Here is a 17103-nt window from a genome sequence, read left to right as displayed (position 1 = left end):
GTCTTGCCTACACACGATCGTGAAAAAAAATGTTATAGCAAAGCGTGGTGATGTACAACACGTATAACGGCACTATAAAGGCGAAATTCCATTCGAATGACGCCACCCTTTGGGCTGCTTTAGCTGATTTTGTGTTAGTAAAAGACGATTTAGTTCAAGGTTAGTAAGCTATGCAAAGCCCACATGTATTTACTTATAAAATCGGGGGTCAGGCAAAATGACAATGTCACCATTTTCTGTGGACTTGGTGACTGAAAACACCCGATCCTCTCTCCCAGGAAATTTCAGCACAACACAGTCTCTATAGATATGTCGGCCCCAGCTCCAGTCACGGTGGCATCTCTCAAATCTGTCTTTCAAATGAGGCAGCCTTGGGTCTGCACCCACAAGGATATGAGGCACTTTTAAATATGACCAAACGGCTTCCTGGCACCAAGCTTCCCGTTCTTGGTCAATCTGTGACAAAAGGGAAGGTGGCACATACGGATATTCGCATCCATATTCAGTAGAAACCCTTTGGATTACCACATACTGTAAGTGAGCCAACTTGCGTAGGTTCCGCGGGTCTCCTCGTCCCGGCAGCGCTAAAGCATCCGGTGCCCTTCTCAATACGGGAGCAACAACGGGCACAGGGGTGGTGAGTGATATAGGGGGAAGAGAAATAGACTCACCAACTCCCCAGGTTAGCTGCAGAACGTTCACGGATGACTGCTGAGACCCACGGGATGCGCTCTGGCCGGAACGCTTCTTCCTCCTCCGAGTACCAGGGATGGCACGGGATTCTCCAAGGCCTTGCAATTCCGGGAATCTTGGTTAAAATAAACTTTCCAGTGTGTCCTCATCTTCAGACACAGAATCAAGCTCGGAGGAGTGCAGCATCCTCCGCAGGTGTATGGCCGCAAGGTTTGGCTGTTGGATCATTGGGTCGATCCGGCAAGGAGTGTCTGGAGGGTAGGCCTCGACCGCAGCCGCGGGAGGCTGGAACAGGTCCCACTTCGATTGAAGTACGCCACACGGAGATCGCTGTGGGTGGGGTGGTCTCCGAAGTGGTATCGGCCTGCAATTTTCTCAAGTCCGATAAACTGGTCGTGTCCGATAAGCTGGCCACGCTGGTTGGGTCATCTTCGGTCATAGAGCTTACCTCCAGGGAGCAAGGTGGCGGGTTAGCCGATTGCAAGGTCAGGGTTGATGAGAACGAGATGACCTCTATGTTGGGAGCCTCCGACTCTACGAGCTCCATTGATGGGGATGGCTCCAGCCTTGTGGGTTCCTCCTCCGCGGTGACGGCAGCTGTAATGAAATTCAAAATAAAAAAAAGGGGGGGGAACTCTGCGCTAAACCCACTTACAAGTGAGGAAAAATGTATATATGACCTCTAAATAGAGGAAGGAATAAAAAAATGAGTGAAAAATGAATTTAAATAGGGGAGTGCTGCTGCCTATTCTCATACTCTGTATGTCTTTGAAGTTTAAGTATTTTTTCTTTTTTGTATGTATGTCTTTGAAGTTTAAGTATTTTTTCTTTTTTGTATGTAATGAAATTCACCCTGTACTCCCTTGGAGTCTTAACGGGTGATGTGACAACGAACAAATAGGCCCGGCATCTCTGGCAGCGGACGAAAGGCTGAATCTTGACGGACAGTTCCTCGCACTGAGGGCAGGTCAGTTCAAGCATCTCCGTTCCTCCGCTGGACAATAGCACAAACTGACCTTCTGAGGTCAAGCGAACGCCTGTGTCAGTGACAGACACTCCCGGCAGTGTAAACATGCTAAGGGCCCTTGGTGAGGTAGTTGGGGGCCTCAGTCGCGGAGGGGCAACACCCGGTTGCAGGAAAGCAGACATCACCATGCGGTTCTCCTTCTTCCTTGCTGATGGGCGGTGCTCTGCTGGCTTGGCGCAAAATCTTATTATACGTCCTGCGCAGGGGAGGGTGGCTCCTCCCACTTGAAGAACTTGTCCGGACACGTTGTATGCGCGTGCTGTGCCGCACGTACGCCCAAGCTTAGCTGTGCGAGGTTAACTCCCTGTCCGGCTACAGTTCTAAATACCCAATGCCAAACACTCTTCGCTCCTTAATAAATTGCTACTCACAATTTCCGTTGTCAATGGTAACAGCCAAAATCCCGGACGAGCCCCCACGTGTAGCACTACCCCCGCAGGAGCCGCTGGTTGTTGTTGGGATCGGCGTATTAAGTTACCTCAGTGTTGTCTAGGGGTGTATTTGATGAGTAGAGTAGAATAGAGCAGTGAGCGAATGTCCAGTCAATGAAGGAATATTTTCAAATGCTTTTTTTTCGGCCCAACATAGCCAACATCTACATCAAATAGGGAGAAAAGGTTGATGAAGCAGGAGAGAACTTTGCAGTATCAGGCCTGGATATGAACCGAGCAATCCTGTTCTCAGTAGTATCAATCGCAGTTTGTCGCCACTCTTGCCAGAGTGGGTGAAGTGCCCACAAGCCTGGCAGCCAAATCGTCACTTTAGATTGCTGGGAGGAACAGGCCTCTGCCACAGACCTGGCTCTAGGGCCTCTGCCACAGGCCTATTACTTGAATGAGCTAAATGGACGAATTGAGCGAATCCTTCCAGTAGATTAAAACATAGGTCACCGGATGACAGCAAAGAGTACCTGTCAGCATTCCGGCCACCAGATCCCCGATGGTTCGTTCAAGCCTTGTTGGGCAACCTGCCTCCGGGTTCTCCTCAAGCCGACCCCCCATCGAACGGCACCCAGCCTGGGATCTTCTCAGCAAAGTGGGGGCCCAGTAAGTCACTGGGGCCCCTCTCAGGAACATGGAGCCCCGCGTAGAATGTGACCCCGGCCTGGAAGGCCATATCGCCGGGGTCCGTTGGATACGCACACCCTAAAGGTGGGTGCCGCACCTGGAACCTGCAAAGAACCAAAGAAAATGGTGTCTGCCACATATATACTCTCCCCCAGCTTGCCCCGCAAGGGAAAACTCCTGTAATTGGCTGCTGTGGAAAAGCGGCTCCGCCAGAACCCCTCTAGCATCACCTGTCGCCCAGGGGTGGAAACGACACCCCTGGAGCGCAGACTGACCCACGGGACAGTTTAGGAATGACAGCAGCCCAAATTTAACAAATTGTGAATGGGAGCAAAATAACTCTCCCATTCCCCACTAACTTAAGCATAGTGCCCATACTGAAAGTAATGGGGCGCTACATGTACATAGGATGACAATAAGCCGTATTCTCCATAGAGTTGGGCTTTATGGCAGAGTGGTCAGAAGCAAGCCATTACTTTCAGCAAAAAAACAAAATGGCACATTTTGAGTTTGCGAAAAGGCATGTGGAAGACTCCCAAAATGTATGGAGGAAGGTGCTTTGGTCTGATGAGACTAAAATTGAACTTTTTTGGCCATTAAAGAAAACGCTATGTCTGGCGCAATCCCAACACATTACATCACCCAAGGAACACCATCCCCACTGTGAAACATGGTGGTGGCAGCATCATGCTTTTGGGATGTTTTTCAGCAGTCAGGACTGGGAAACTGGTCAGAGTTGAGGGAAAGATGGATAGTGATAAATACAGTGATATTCTTGAGCAAAACCTGTACCACTCTGTGTGTGATTTGAGGCTATAGGACGGAGGTTCACCTTCCAGCAGGACAATGACCCCAAACACACTGCAAAAGCAACACTTGAGTGGTTTAAGGGGAAACATGTAAATGTGTTGGAATGGCCTAGTCAAAGCCTAGACCTCAATCCAATCGAAAATCTGTGATCAGACTTAAAGATTGCTGTTCACAAGAGCAAACCATCCAACTTGAAGGAGCTGGAGCAGTTTTGCAAGGAGGGATGGGCAAAAATCCCAGGGGTAAGATGTGGCAAGCTCATAGAGACTTATCCAAAGAGACTTGGAGCTGTGATAGCCGCAAAAGGCTCTACAAAGTATTGCCTTTAGGGGGTGAATAGTTATGCACATTGAATTCCAGGTTGTGAGGCAACAAAACATGAAAAATGCCAAGGTGAATACTTTTGCAATGCACTGTACATACCATATGATTCTGTTACAGGTATATTTGAGATTTTTGTGCTAACATGTCCTATATATAACATATGACTGTTTGTCAATCCAGTATCATTAGCATGACTTGGTTAATAAAGTGTGCAATATTTCTTATAGCATCTGTATGACTTACTGCATGTTTTGCCAAATCTTATTAACAATAAACGATTTAACTGTTTAACCAGGTAACAACCGGCCCATAGCCAAAGTACGGTTACAGGGCAGTTGCTTAACTCTGGGAGGCCGTTAATTAACGGCCTTCCAGAATCGCGCTCCTGCGCGCCCCCAGGGGCACGCAAACGGCAGTGTCCGTGACCGCCGGGTCCAGAGGACCCAGCGCATCATGGATCATGGTAAATCGCCGCTGATAGCGGCGGTTTACCTCGCGATCCCTCCATCCAATGACGGAGCGATCACTTGTAAACAAACCGGCGTCATGTGATGATGCCGGTTCCTCCCTCCCCTCTCTGTACCAATCGTTACAGTGTGAGAGAAGAGGTGGAGAGAGCGGATGTCAGCAGCAGTGCTGTGGGCTGGATCTGTGACAATTGCCTCCATGATCCTGATCCCTCCGTGATCGATCAGCCATCCCTGCCCAATACTCTGCCCATACTGTGCAATACACAATACCCTGCAATACTCTGCCCCATACTGTGCAATCCCTGCAATTCTCTGCAATACCCGCAATACTCTGCAATACCCCACAATACCCTGCAATACTCCACAATACTCTGCAATACCCCGCAATATTCTGCAATACCCCGCAATATTCTGCAATACCCCGCAATACCCCACACTACCCCACAATACTCTGCAATACTCTGCAATACTTTGCAATGCCCCACAATACTCTGCAATACCCCACAATTTGAGGTACGCTTGCCAATGTCCCTGCACAAAATGAGATTACTATAAGAAAAAAGTAATGAAAAACTGCTTGTGGCTTTAGTGTAATGTCTGGTCCCTGCAATATGGATGAAAATCATTGAGAAAAATAGCGCAGACACAGACAGTACACACTACGTAGCTTTAGGTGCACACTGCAGAGGACACGGGCAGTACACACTACATAGCTTTAGGTGCACACTTCAGAGGACAAAGGCAGTGCACATCCCACATAGCTATATGGTGCACACTGCAGAGGACACAGGCAGTACACCACGTGAGAATACTGCAGCTAGCACAATCACCTGCCTGCCAGTAAATTAGGAAGAGCTGATCTAGCTAAACTATACAGTGTATAAATATATATACAACACCTGGAATGCATATATATCCTCTACACACTGTGGCCTGGATTCAGATAGATTTGTCTATCTATCTGCGGGCGTAACGTATCTCAGATACGTTACGGCGCTGTAACTTTGGGCGCAAGTTGCGTATGCAGAAAGAACTTGCGCCCTTAGTTACGGTGGCATAACGTATGTGTGGTGGCGTAAGCCCGCCTAATTCAAATGGGGATGTTGTGGGCGTGTTTTATTTAAATTTAAGATGACTCTGCGTATTTTATGATTTTTTGTGAACGGCGCATGCGCCGTTCGTGAAAGAATCCCAGTGCGCATGCTCGAAATTACGCCACAAAGCCTCATTGGTTTCGACGTGAACGTAACTTACGCAAAGCCCTATTCGCGAACGACTTACGCAAACTACGTAAAATTTTCAAAACTCGGCGCGGGAACGACGTCCATGCTTAACATTAGCTACGCCTCATATAGCAGGGATAACTTTACGCCGGAAAAAGCCTAACGTAAACGACGTAAAAAAATGCGCCGGCCGGACGTACGTTTCTGAATCGGCGTAAATACCTAATTAGCATATTCCTTGCGTAACTATACGGAAGCGCCACCTAGTGGCCAGCGTAAATATGCAGCCTAAGATACGACGGTGTAAGACACTTACGCCAGTCAGATCTTAGGGAAATCTATGCGTAATTGATTCTCTGAATCAGGCGCATAGATACGACGGCCCGCACTCAGAGATACGACAGCGTATCTGGAGATACGCCGTCGTATCTCGTATCTGAATCCGGCCCTGTAACTTTAACTGACTAGCCTGCCTGCCTGCCTGCTCTATCTACCTACTAGAAATTACTCTCTCTCTCTCTCTCTCTCTCTCTCTGTCTTCTCTCTTTTAACCACCGCAACACACTACACAAGGCCTACCTGCATGCAGCCTTTTATAGTGTGGGGTGTGTACTAAACCTCCTGAGCCATAATTGGCCAAAGCCACCCTGGCTTTGGCCAATTATGGCTCTCCGTTTTTTGCAAGCTGTGATTGGCCAAGAATGCGGGTCATAGTGCATGCTTGGCCAATCATCAGCCAGTAATACACTGGGATGCAGCAGTGAATTATGGGCCGTAAAACACAACTCAAATTTGGCACAAATGGCCCAAAACGTTCGTAGTTTGACGAACGATCGAACATACGACGTTCGAGTCGAACATGAGTTCAACTCGAATACGAAGCTCATCCCTATTGCCCAGTTGTCAAGTGGTTACATTATTGTTTCTTATTGTGGTGTGCTGTCTGTTCCCTTATGCTTGTTATACTAACCTGCTCTCTGCATTACATTCACATAGAGCAGCCCGGATCCTCCTCTTCTCGGGTCCCCTGCCGGAGCTCCTGACCCCTCCCTCCTGACAGATGCCCCCTCAGTAAGCAGCTTGCTCTGGGGGTACCCAAGCAGGTGCGCTCCAGAGCCTCAGGTCTGTGTGTCCCTTCACACATGGAGCTTCGGCTTGGCTCCACCTCCTTCATCTACTGATTGGCTCACTGACTGTGATTGACAGCAGCAGGAGCCAATAGCTCTCACTTATACCAAAAGTCAATCAGGAGTGCAAGTCCCCAGAGAGGCAAGGCTCTCATGGATATTGATGGATTGAGAGGGGGCTCAGGTAAGCATTAGACCCATTTCACACTGAGGCATTTTTCAGGCACTAAAGGGCTAAAAATAGTGACTGTAAAGCGCCTAAAAAATGCCTCCCCTGCCATCCCAATGTGAAAACCCGGGTGCTTTCACACTGGGGCACTGCGCTGGCAGGACCCATGTATACAGCATCCATGTATACACTGCTCCTCCACCACCCCTACCCACTGAAATATATGAGCACCGCTGCTGAATTGCCTGCAAAGTGTTTCGTCAGCAGCGCTACGTGGGCACATTTTACCCTTTCTTCAGCTGCTAGCGGGGGGTTAAATCAAATCAGGAGAATTTGTCCAAGCCAGAGCGCCTTCACACTGCTGCTTACATGTCCGCTGTTGGCTCTGCTCTACAGTTTGTATTGTTAGGATAATGTTATTAGGCCCTACCTGATCTGGTGTGCTATATATTTTAAGAGTTCCAGGTTTCACCTAAGTTAGTGTTGCCTAGTCTTGGGTTCTTAGATATAATACCCGGCTCCTGGGTCCAGACTGGAGGAAGCTATATCTTGACAGAGGCACCCATACTGGATGCTGGATGATTCCTTCACAGTTGGCATGAAGATTATGACTTTTTTCTCTGCCTAGAGTAGGTTTGGTCTGTGTTCAGCCTCTCTCAAGCACAGTCCTAGGTCTTTGACTGCTAATGCTGTGTTTCCTCACTTGGAAAAACATCTGCTTACAAGAGAAGTGTCTGCAAAGTTTGGAGGCATGGGATGGCCAGATTCCCTAAGCTTTTTAGCTTTCCTTCTGATTCCACACACTTTCAATTTTTATATTTAGCTAACCAGGGAACAAATAAAGAAATATTCTTATTAGGGTTTACATACACAAAACCCCTATTAGGATTTCTGTGTCATCTGCGTCCCTTTCAGGAGACTTCACTTCTCTTTCTGTAGACACACAACAGACAGCGTGAGGAAATCTCTTAAAGTTATAGGAATACTCTCATAGACAGTTGTAACTGGAGCAAGTATCCCTCCCCATTGAAAGTTTCCCCTTTATTAATTTTTCAGTGACAACTCCAATTTTTTATTTCCCCTCACCTCTTTTCCCAGTGACAGTGTGTTTTTACAGTCTATATCCAACTGGGAGATGTCCCTTGATTTCCTGGAGAAGCAACAGGAAATGAGAGGAAATATTTACAAAGTGAACAAGATTTGCGTAATAGCACCAGGTGTCCCCATTTTTGGATTTACCCTCACCTCTTGATCTGATGACTACACGTTTTTGAACTTCCACCTACTTTCTGTCCCAGCAGCAATGGTCACCAGGACAAATTGTAAGGGTGAAAATCCCAAACCAGGACACAGACAGAGGTTCCAACTCTTTGTCACAATATCCAGAATGAAAAAAATATGGCTTTACAAGCACCTTAAAGGGGTTGTAAAGGTAAATGTTTTTTCACCTTAATGCATCCTATGCATTAAAGGGGAGTTCCAGCCAATATTTATGTTTATTAAAAGTCAGCAGCTACAAAAAGTGTAGCTGCTGGCTTTTAATAAACAGACACTTACCTGCTCCAGCGTTCCAGCGACGCGCCGGCCGGGGCTCCACTCCTCTCCCCCCCTCCCGCGTCTTCATTGTCTTCATTGTCCGCTTTAAGGTGAAAAAACATCCGACAGTATTGCCCCCCCTGAACCCCCGTTTTACTTACCTGACCCCTCGAAAGTCCCGCGCGTTTCCTCGTGATCCTCTTCGGTTCCTAGCCTGCCCGTTGATTGGCTAGGCTGGACAGATTGATAGCAGCGCAGCCATTGACTGGCGCTGCTGTCAATCACAGTGGATGACGCAGCACGCCGGGGGCGGGGCCGAGTGATACAGTCGACGACTATGCCCGCCGCTGTATCACGGGAGCACGCTCACAAAAGATTTCCACCATGCAAGCTCGCATGCAAGCATGTAGGTAGAAAGCTTTTGCGAGGAGGAGCCGAGACAGCCGCCGAGGGACCCCAGAAGACAGGGTTAGGGGACACTCTGTGCAAAACGAGCTGCACAGTGGAGGTAAGTATAACATGTTTGTTATTTAAAAAAAAAGTTTGTCTTTAGTGTTGCTTTAAGCTATTTTTAAATCAAAGAAAAATAAAATTTGTCAATTCAATATTGTCATGTCCCAGCAGGTCTTGAAATCCCTGGTAAATTGCCTTGGTCTTTAAAAGAAGCTGCTTCAAGCCTTATCAAAGCCAAGCAACTGGAAAGAATTGCAGTAACATCTCCTGCATTGTAACCTCTGCAAAATATAAAGACCATAAAGATTTATTGGTCATATTTTGCCTTTGAAATGTTGACTACAAATGTGCCAATAATACCTACTCCACCTTAACTTATTTCAAAATAATACTGCATCCTCATTTCAAATTGATAATAAAAAAAAAAAAGTTGCCAAACCACAACGCTTCATTTTTCTGGTAAGCCTGAATCATAAACTGAAAAGGTGGATTTATTTTTCTTAAATGTATAACTTATATTATTATTATTATTATTATTATTATTATTATTATTATTATTATTAATTATACATTATCAATATGTTGAACATTGTTGAGACACTTTTCATTTTTAAGGCTGGCAGTAGCAAACATTTTTGTTAATGTATCATGTTTTTGTCAGCCTATTTTATCTATTCATTCAGTAATTGTTGGAGACATAGGGGTTTATTTACTAAAGGAAAATCTACTTTCCACTACAAGTGCACTGCAAGTGCACTTTGAAGTGAAGTTGCTGTAGATCTAAGGGGGACATGCAAGGAAAACAAAAATTAAAAACAGCATTTTTTCTTGCACATGATTGGATGATAGAAATCAGCAGATCTTCCCCACATTTCAGATCTTCTCCTCAGATCTACAGCGACTGCACTTCCAAGTGCACTTGTAGTGGAAAGTAGATTTTCCTTTAGTAAATAACCCCCCCCCCAGGCATATACAGGGCAAAATTGTTGCAGACATAGGCATATGCATGATGTCTTGATACAACAATTTCTGAACACTATGTTGCTTAACACCAAACAGAGGAAAGTTTATACATCACACTTGCAATTCAACATGTTTCAATGTCCCAGCTTCTTCAGGAAGAAAAAAGAGCGGTGAAAAAACGAATGAAGTAAACGTAAACAACATACGAAATTTAGAAATCCACAGTTTAACATTGTATCCATATTGCCAAATAATATTTATAACACGTGAGACAAAATGACATTATTATGTAATATGGATACAATGTTCAACTGTGTTTTTCTAGATTTCCTATATTGTTTTTGTTTACTAATTCGTTTTTTTTCACCACACTTTTTTCCAAAAGAAGTCAAAATGGTGAAACATGTTGAATTGCAAGCAAGATGTATAAACTTTTCTCTTTTTGGTGTATGGCAACACATGGTTGTTTAAATGTTTTGTAAGCAAATAATGTTTTGTAATTTTTAATAAATGGTTGGGTAATATGTCTTTGAACCTGAAAAGTCCCTTTTTTTCCAACCCTGCTTCCTACCTATTTACGATACTGTGTAATGTTGGTCCGAAAAAACATTGATAATCTGGTCTTGTCCACAAAATTCTTTATGATATGAAATATATACCATATAAAGTTATTTAATCCTTTCTTTCCTACACTGCACATTGGATGCAAACTTTGGGAGTACTTTTCAGGAGCCTTAGCAAATTGAGCCTGCATTTTGACATTATTACCAAAGAGTAGCAGTTATTTAATTCCTGGTTTTTCTAATCTACCTGGATGAAATGGTCAATGATAATAGATTTTATACCTGTGTATTTTCTAAAATAATAATATATGTGTTAAATGTGCCTTCTCATTTAATAGTTAAATATTCAAGAAAATTATATACAGTATATACAATTTATTTCAAAGATACACCAGCACCACTCTTCATTTGAGATACATAAACACTTCAAAGCTCAGGGATATAGAAAGAAGCTTGTGTGGAATTTAAAATTGAAATAAACAAACCTTGTAATGTATAAAATAATGTATGTGTGATTTGTGTATCACATATTACTGGTAGCTACAACCAATTAAATTACATCCAAAAGATCCAATTTTAAAGCCTGGGACCAGTACCAAATCCCACATAATTAATTACCACTGTATTTCAACTGTTAAAAAAGGCACAAATATATTTAAAATCCATGTACCGTATATACTCGAGTATAAGCATACCCGAATATAAGCCGAGACATCTAATTTTACCACAAAAAAAATGGGAAAACTTATTGACTTGAGTATAAGCCTAGGGTGTCCATCTGCATGCCTCACTGTGCGTAATTTTGCATCACTTTGTCCATGTGCATGCCTCACTGTGTCCATGCCTCACTGTGCCCATGCCTCACTGTGTCCATGCCTCACTGTGTCCATGCCTCACTGTGCCCATGCCTCACTGTGCCCATGACTAGACTGACGTTTAACATGGGAGTCTATGGAAGGGGTGCCGGCTTTGAAAAGTCGGTGCTCCCTGGCTGTAGGCCCCCTGGACAACAAACTTTGCACACTTCTAGAGGAAGAGTGGGGCTGCATGTATGCCAGGTTTGGCCGGTACCGGGTACCCAAAGTCCAGGAGATCAGGTGCAAAAGTGACTTGAGTATAAGCCGAGGGGGGCATTTTCAGCACCAAAAAAATGTGCTGAAAAACTTGGCTTATACTCAAGAATATACGGTGTGTGTATTCAATGCCAACCCCTTTAGTCCCCCGTCACACCTCTGTGACTTGCATGCGATTTGATAGTTTCAGTCAAGATGGGTGTAGTTTTTTGTGGTTGAGGAGTTTTGACTCCAGTGAGAGCAGCAGCAAGCATGCATCAACCTTCTCTCAAATATTTATTCTAAGAAGAGCATGTGCTATCAAGGACATGAAATTGAAAAATACAACCTTATTAGTACTTAAAATTACTTTTTTCTAATGCTGCTGATAGAGCCCATGATCCTTCTTGGCTGGGCAATGGAGTTTTGGTAACTTACGTTGGGATTGTGCAACTTAAACTAAACAAAATTCTTTGATTTAACTTAAAAAAAACAAAAAAAAAACAGTTACATTTGCAGCATGCCAAAAATGCTGTCACATTTGCTTGTGTTCTCAGCCAAACTGTGAAACCACCAAATGGCCAGTGTCATAACTGATCACATGTGCAGAATCCTGGCAGTTGAAGATAGGGATGAGCCGAACACCCCCCAATTAGGTTTGCAGCAGAACAGGCAAAAAATTTGTTTGAACACGCAAACATCGTTAAAGTCTATGGGACACAAACGTGAAAAATCAAATGGGCTAATTTTAAAGATTAATATGCAATTTATTGTCATAAAAGTGTTTGGGGACCTGGGTCCTGTCCCAGGGGACATGTATCAATGCAAAAAAAGTTTTAAAAACAGCATTTTTTCTGGGGGTGATTAGTTTTAATAATGCTTAAAGTGAAACAATAAAAGTTTAAATAAATATTCCTTTAAAATTCATTATTGGGGCGTGTCTATAGTATGCCTGTAAAGTGGTGCATTTTTCCTGTGTTTATAACAGTCCCTGCGCAAAATGACATTTCTAAAGTAAAAAAAGTCATTTAAAACTACTCGCAGCTATAATAAATTGACGGGTCCCGGCAATACAGATAAAAATCATTGAAAAAAAAACAGCATGGGTTTCCCCCCAGTCCATTACCAGGCCCTTTGGGTCTGGTATGAATAATAAGGGGAACCCCAAACCAAAATTAAAAAAAAATTAGAAGGGTCCCCCCAAATTCCATACCAGGCCCTTCAGGACTGGTATGGGTATTAAAGCAGGGGTTCACCCTAAAAACGATTTTCTAACATTACATCCAGCTCACTCTCTACATTGACAGTATACCGTTTGTTTTTGTTTTTTTTTGCTATACATACAGCTATTTTCTTCCCCGGCTTCCAGGTAGGGCCTCCCGCGGGAGTGAGCGTTCCTATCCAGCAGGTGATTGACGTGATGACAAAAACGACCTCCCCCCGTCGCATAAGGAGCGTCATGAGTTGGCGAAAGAAGCCGACCATCGGTGCGCAGGCGCCGTATAGCGCCGACTCGCCGTTTGGCTTCTTTCGGCAACTCGTGACGCTCCTTATGCGACGGGGGGAGGTAATTTTTGTCATCACATCAATCACCTGCTGGATAGTAACGCCCACTCCCGCGGGAGGCCCTACCTGGAAGCCGGGGAAGAAAATAGCTGTACGAGGTATGTACAGCAAAAAAAAACGGCATACTGTCAATGTAGAGAGTGAGCTGGATGTAATGTTAGAAAATCGTTTTTAGGGTGAACCCCCGCTTAAAGGTGAACCCTGCGATTTTTTTTTTAAATGGCGTAGGGGTCCCCCTCAAAATCCATACCAGACCCTTCAGGTCTGATATGGATTTTAAAGGGGAACCTGTGCCAAAATTTAAAAAAAAATTGTGTGGGATTGCCCTCAAAAATCCATACCAGACCCTTATCTGAGCTTGCAACCTGGCAGGTCACAGGAAAAAAAAAATGTTTGCATTGATACATGTCCCCTGGGGCAGGACCCAGGTCCCCAAACACTTTTTATGACAATAACTTGCATATTAACCTTTACAATTCACACTTTTTATTTCTCCCATAGACTTTTAAAGCGTGTTCCGCGGCTTTCGAATTTGCCGCGAACACCCCAAATTGTTTGCTATTCGGCGAACAGGCGAATATCCGATGTTCGACTCGAACATCGGGCTCACCCCTATTGAAGATCAGACGCTAAGATGGCAGCTCCTTTGGCTGAAAAGGATAGGAGGATTTAGTTCTGCCTTAATGCTGCAATGCAATGTCTGCAAACCTAATGCTGCTGACATCTTTGCTTGGTCTTCTTTCAGGTACGTTGTCTTTAGTCATCTTCATTGGCCGGCCCGGAATAAAGAAACAACCATTAAAGTTCCACTTCACAAATAAACATATTTATCTTCCTTTTTTTTTATATTGTGTCCCTCATAAATCTATTTAACACCTAGAACTAAAGTAAACATTTTTTACATTGCCATTTTTTTTTATGTAGTTAATAATGTGTTAAACACATAATTCATTAGGAAATATATGTTTTACCTTTATTAGATTGAGATTAGACCTTGACGTTGACATTAGATTGACAGTATGCCTGGATGCCCAAACCAAAGTGCACAATATGACTTCCATATTTTGGCATTCACAACTTCTCCAGTTGGACAACTTTTCATCTTCATTGGAGGCTTTTTGTTGTATCTGATGACCATACTTGGAAATGTTGCTATTTTTACACTTGTCTTTACAGCACCCAAATTGCACACCCCAATGTATTTCTTTCTTTGCAACATTTCCGTCTTAGATGTAGCATCCACCTCGAACTTCATCCCAAAATTGCTTATGATTTTAATTACTCAAGATCACAAAATTTCCCTTTATGGTTGCATAATTCAGCTATTTTTCTTTGTGTTTTGTGCTGTTAGCGAGCTCTTAACCCTGACATCAATGGCGTATGACCGTTATCTCGCCATATGTAAACCTCTGCAATATTACCTAATAATGAGCAAGACATTGTGCATGTCACTGATTGTGTTTTCTTTGCTTACTGGAGCTTTAAACTCATTGGTGCATGCCATACTCACGTCTCTATTATTTTTTTGCACTTCTCGTGATATCAACAATTTATTTTGTGAGCTTAACTCACTGATTTCACTTTCGACCAGTGACACTAACAGCAGGAAGCTTCTAATAATTTTTGATGACATCATATTGGCCTTCATACCGTTTGTACTTATCATTGCCTCCTATGTTTTTATCATTTCCAATGTTTTAAAGATCAAGTCAAGGCATGGACGTCTCAAGGCTTTCTCCAGTTGCACCTCTCACCTTATCACAGTTGTGTTATTCTGTGGCCCGAGCATTTTTCTATACATAAAGGAAGAGTTTGAACATGCCAAAGACCAAGACAAGTTGCTCCCATTACTTTTTCTTGTTGTAGTCCCAATGTTAAATCCTCTGGTGTACAGTTTAAGAAATAAAGATATTTGGGAAGCCACTGCAGCACTAAGAAACTACAAAAAGAAAATGTTCTAGTCACTGAATGAAGGCAATATGGTTGATTTCTTAACAGCTTAAAGTGGAGGTTCACCCTAAAACAATTATATAAGGCCTCGTACAGATGACCGGATCTATCCGCTGGGATTGATCCGCGGATCAGTTCCAGCGGACAAATCCGGTCGTCTGTACGGCCTAGCGGATATTTTTCCACGGAGATTCGTCCAGCCGATCGATTTCAAGCGGATATAAATTTCATAGCATGCTAAGAAATCTATCCGCTTGAATCGTGTCCAGCGGATTGATCCGGTCGTCTGTACAGACTCACCGGATCAATCCGTCCGCTCCCATCCCTCGCATGCGTCGTAATGATTCGATGCATGCGTGGAAGTAGTTACCTTCCAGCGTCGTGCACGTCGCCGTGTCTTCGTCGCGGCAACGGCGCAACACGTCACCGCGGATGTATTCTGCGCGGATTTCGATCTGATGGTGTGTACAGCCATCAGATCCAAATTCGCCAGAGGATTTATCCGCTGGAAACGGTCCAGACGTCAATCATCTAACCTCTTAATAGGAACGCCCAGTCCCGCAGGAATCAGAACCCGGAAGCCGGGGGGAAAATAAGAATAAAACGGTATGTACGGCGAAAAAAAATACCAGCATACTGTACATGTCGTTAGTATGCTGGATGTAATGTTATATAATTGTTTTAGGGTGAACCTCCACTTTAAGGACCAGCGCATGACAATATACGTCAGCACAATGGCACGGCGGGCAGATGGACGTACCTGTTCACCCCCTTTAAGATGCGGCATTGTGGGTCCCGCAGACTCGATGTCCGCAGGGATACCCACAATCGTCTCATGGAAAGGAAGAATGGGGAAATGCTGATGTATACAAGCATTTCCCCATTCTTCCTAGTGACAGGACACTGATCACAGCTCTCTGTGATCGAGAACACATCCTTAGGACACACTTAACCCCTTCAGCACTGAAAAATAGTAAACACAGTTCACTATGCTGCAGTTCTAAATTAACACCCCTACTGGTTAACCCCTTCACTGCCAATGTCATTTTTACAGTAATCAGTGCATTTTTATAGCACTGATCACTGTATCAATGACAATGGTCCCAAAATGGTGTCAAATGTGTCCGATGTGTCCGCCATAATGTCACAGTCACAATAAAAATCATTGATCGCTGCCATTACTAGTAAAAAATATATTAATAAAAATGCCATAAAACTATTCCCTATTTTGTAGACGCTATAACTTTGTCAAAATTGTTGCTCTATTTTTGTTTATAGCGTAAAAAATAAAAACCGCAGAGGTAATCAAATACCACCAAAAGAAAGCTCTATTTGTGGGAAAAAAAGAGATCAATTTTGTTTGGGAGCCACATGGCACGACCGCACAATTGTCACTTAAAGCGACGCAAAAAGTGCTCTTGTCTTTGGCCACCCAAATGGTCCGGGGCTTAAGTGGTTAAAGGCTCTTTCAAATTGGTGGCCATGGAGAGAAAAAAACAGACAGCTAACCCATTAGGCTGTGTGGCCTCCCTGTCACACCTGGATAGGAGGGGCAGCAGGGGAGGCATTTACTAGAACTGGTCAGTTGCATTTTCTTTTTGCAGCAGCTGAAAGCCTGCCTCTCCTCCTCCCCCTCCTGCAGGAGGAAAACACAGTCAATAAATTCTAGTAAATTATGCCCCTGCCACCTTCCCCATCCAGATTCCACTTCTTTCTGCTTCCCAGGCCTCCCCCAGCACTACCAGCTTCTCCCCTCTCTTGCTGACTGCTGTGGGGGATGGTTTCAGGATGGAGAGTAGGGGAAGGGACCAGTAAATATATAATTAACCAGCCCCTTCCTTTTCTGAATGATCGCTCACTGTGTCAATTTAGAACTGCAGCTTAGTAAACTGTGTTTACTATGCTTCAGTTTGTGAATGAACAGGAAGCCACTTGGCAGCACAGAGCACCTCAAATTCATTCACTGCCCAGTGCACCTGAGGCTGAAGAGAGAGGGACTGATGAGTCTCTGTCCTCAGTCTCTTTCTCTGTCTCACAAGTGAGACATCAGGGGTATGTTTAGACTCCTGATATTTCAGATAAGCCTCCCCCCAATTGGGGCTCCTAAAAT

General features: G+C 44.1%; 1 protein-coding gene across 1 annotated transcript; it reads left to right on the top strand.

The window, feature by feature from the left end:
• The first annotated feature begins 14062 nt into the window (after positions 1 to 14062).
• Positions 14063 to 15004, top strand: LOC120930712 (olfactory receptor 5V1-like). Its single transcript, XM_040341888.1, has one exon. It carries the CDS (start codon positions 14063 to 14065, stop codon positions 15002 to 15004), a length of 942 nt encoding a protein of 313 aa, XP_040197822.1.
• The last annotated feature ends 2099 nt before the right edge of the window (positions 15005 to 17103 follow it).

Source organism: Rana temporaria, chromosome 3 (genome assembly GCF_905171775.1).
Source record: "Rana temporaria chromosome 3, aRanTem1.1, whole genome shotgun sequence".
NCBI classification, from domain to species: domain Eukaryota; kingdom Metazoa; phylum Chordata; class Amphibia; order Anura; family Ranidae; genus Rana; species Rana temporaria.
The sequence above is the reverse complement of the archived record's forward strand: the minus strand, read 5'-3'. Positions and strand labels throughout refer to the sequence as shown.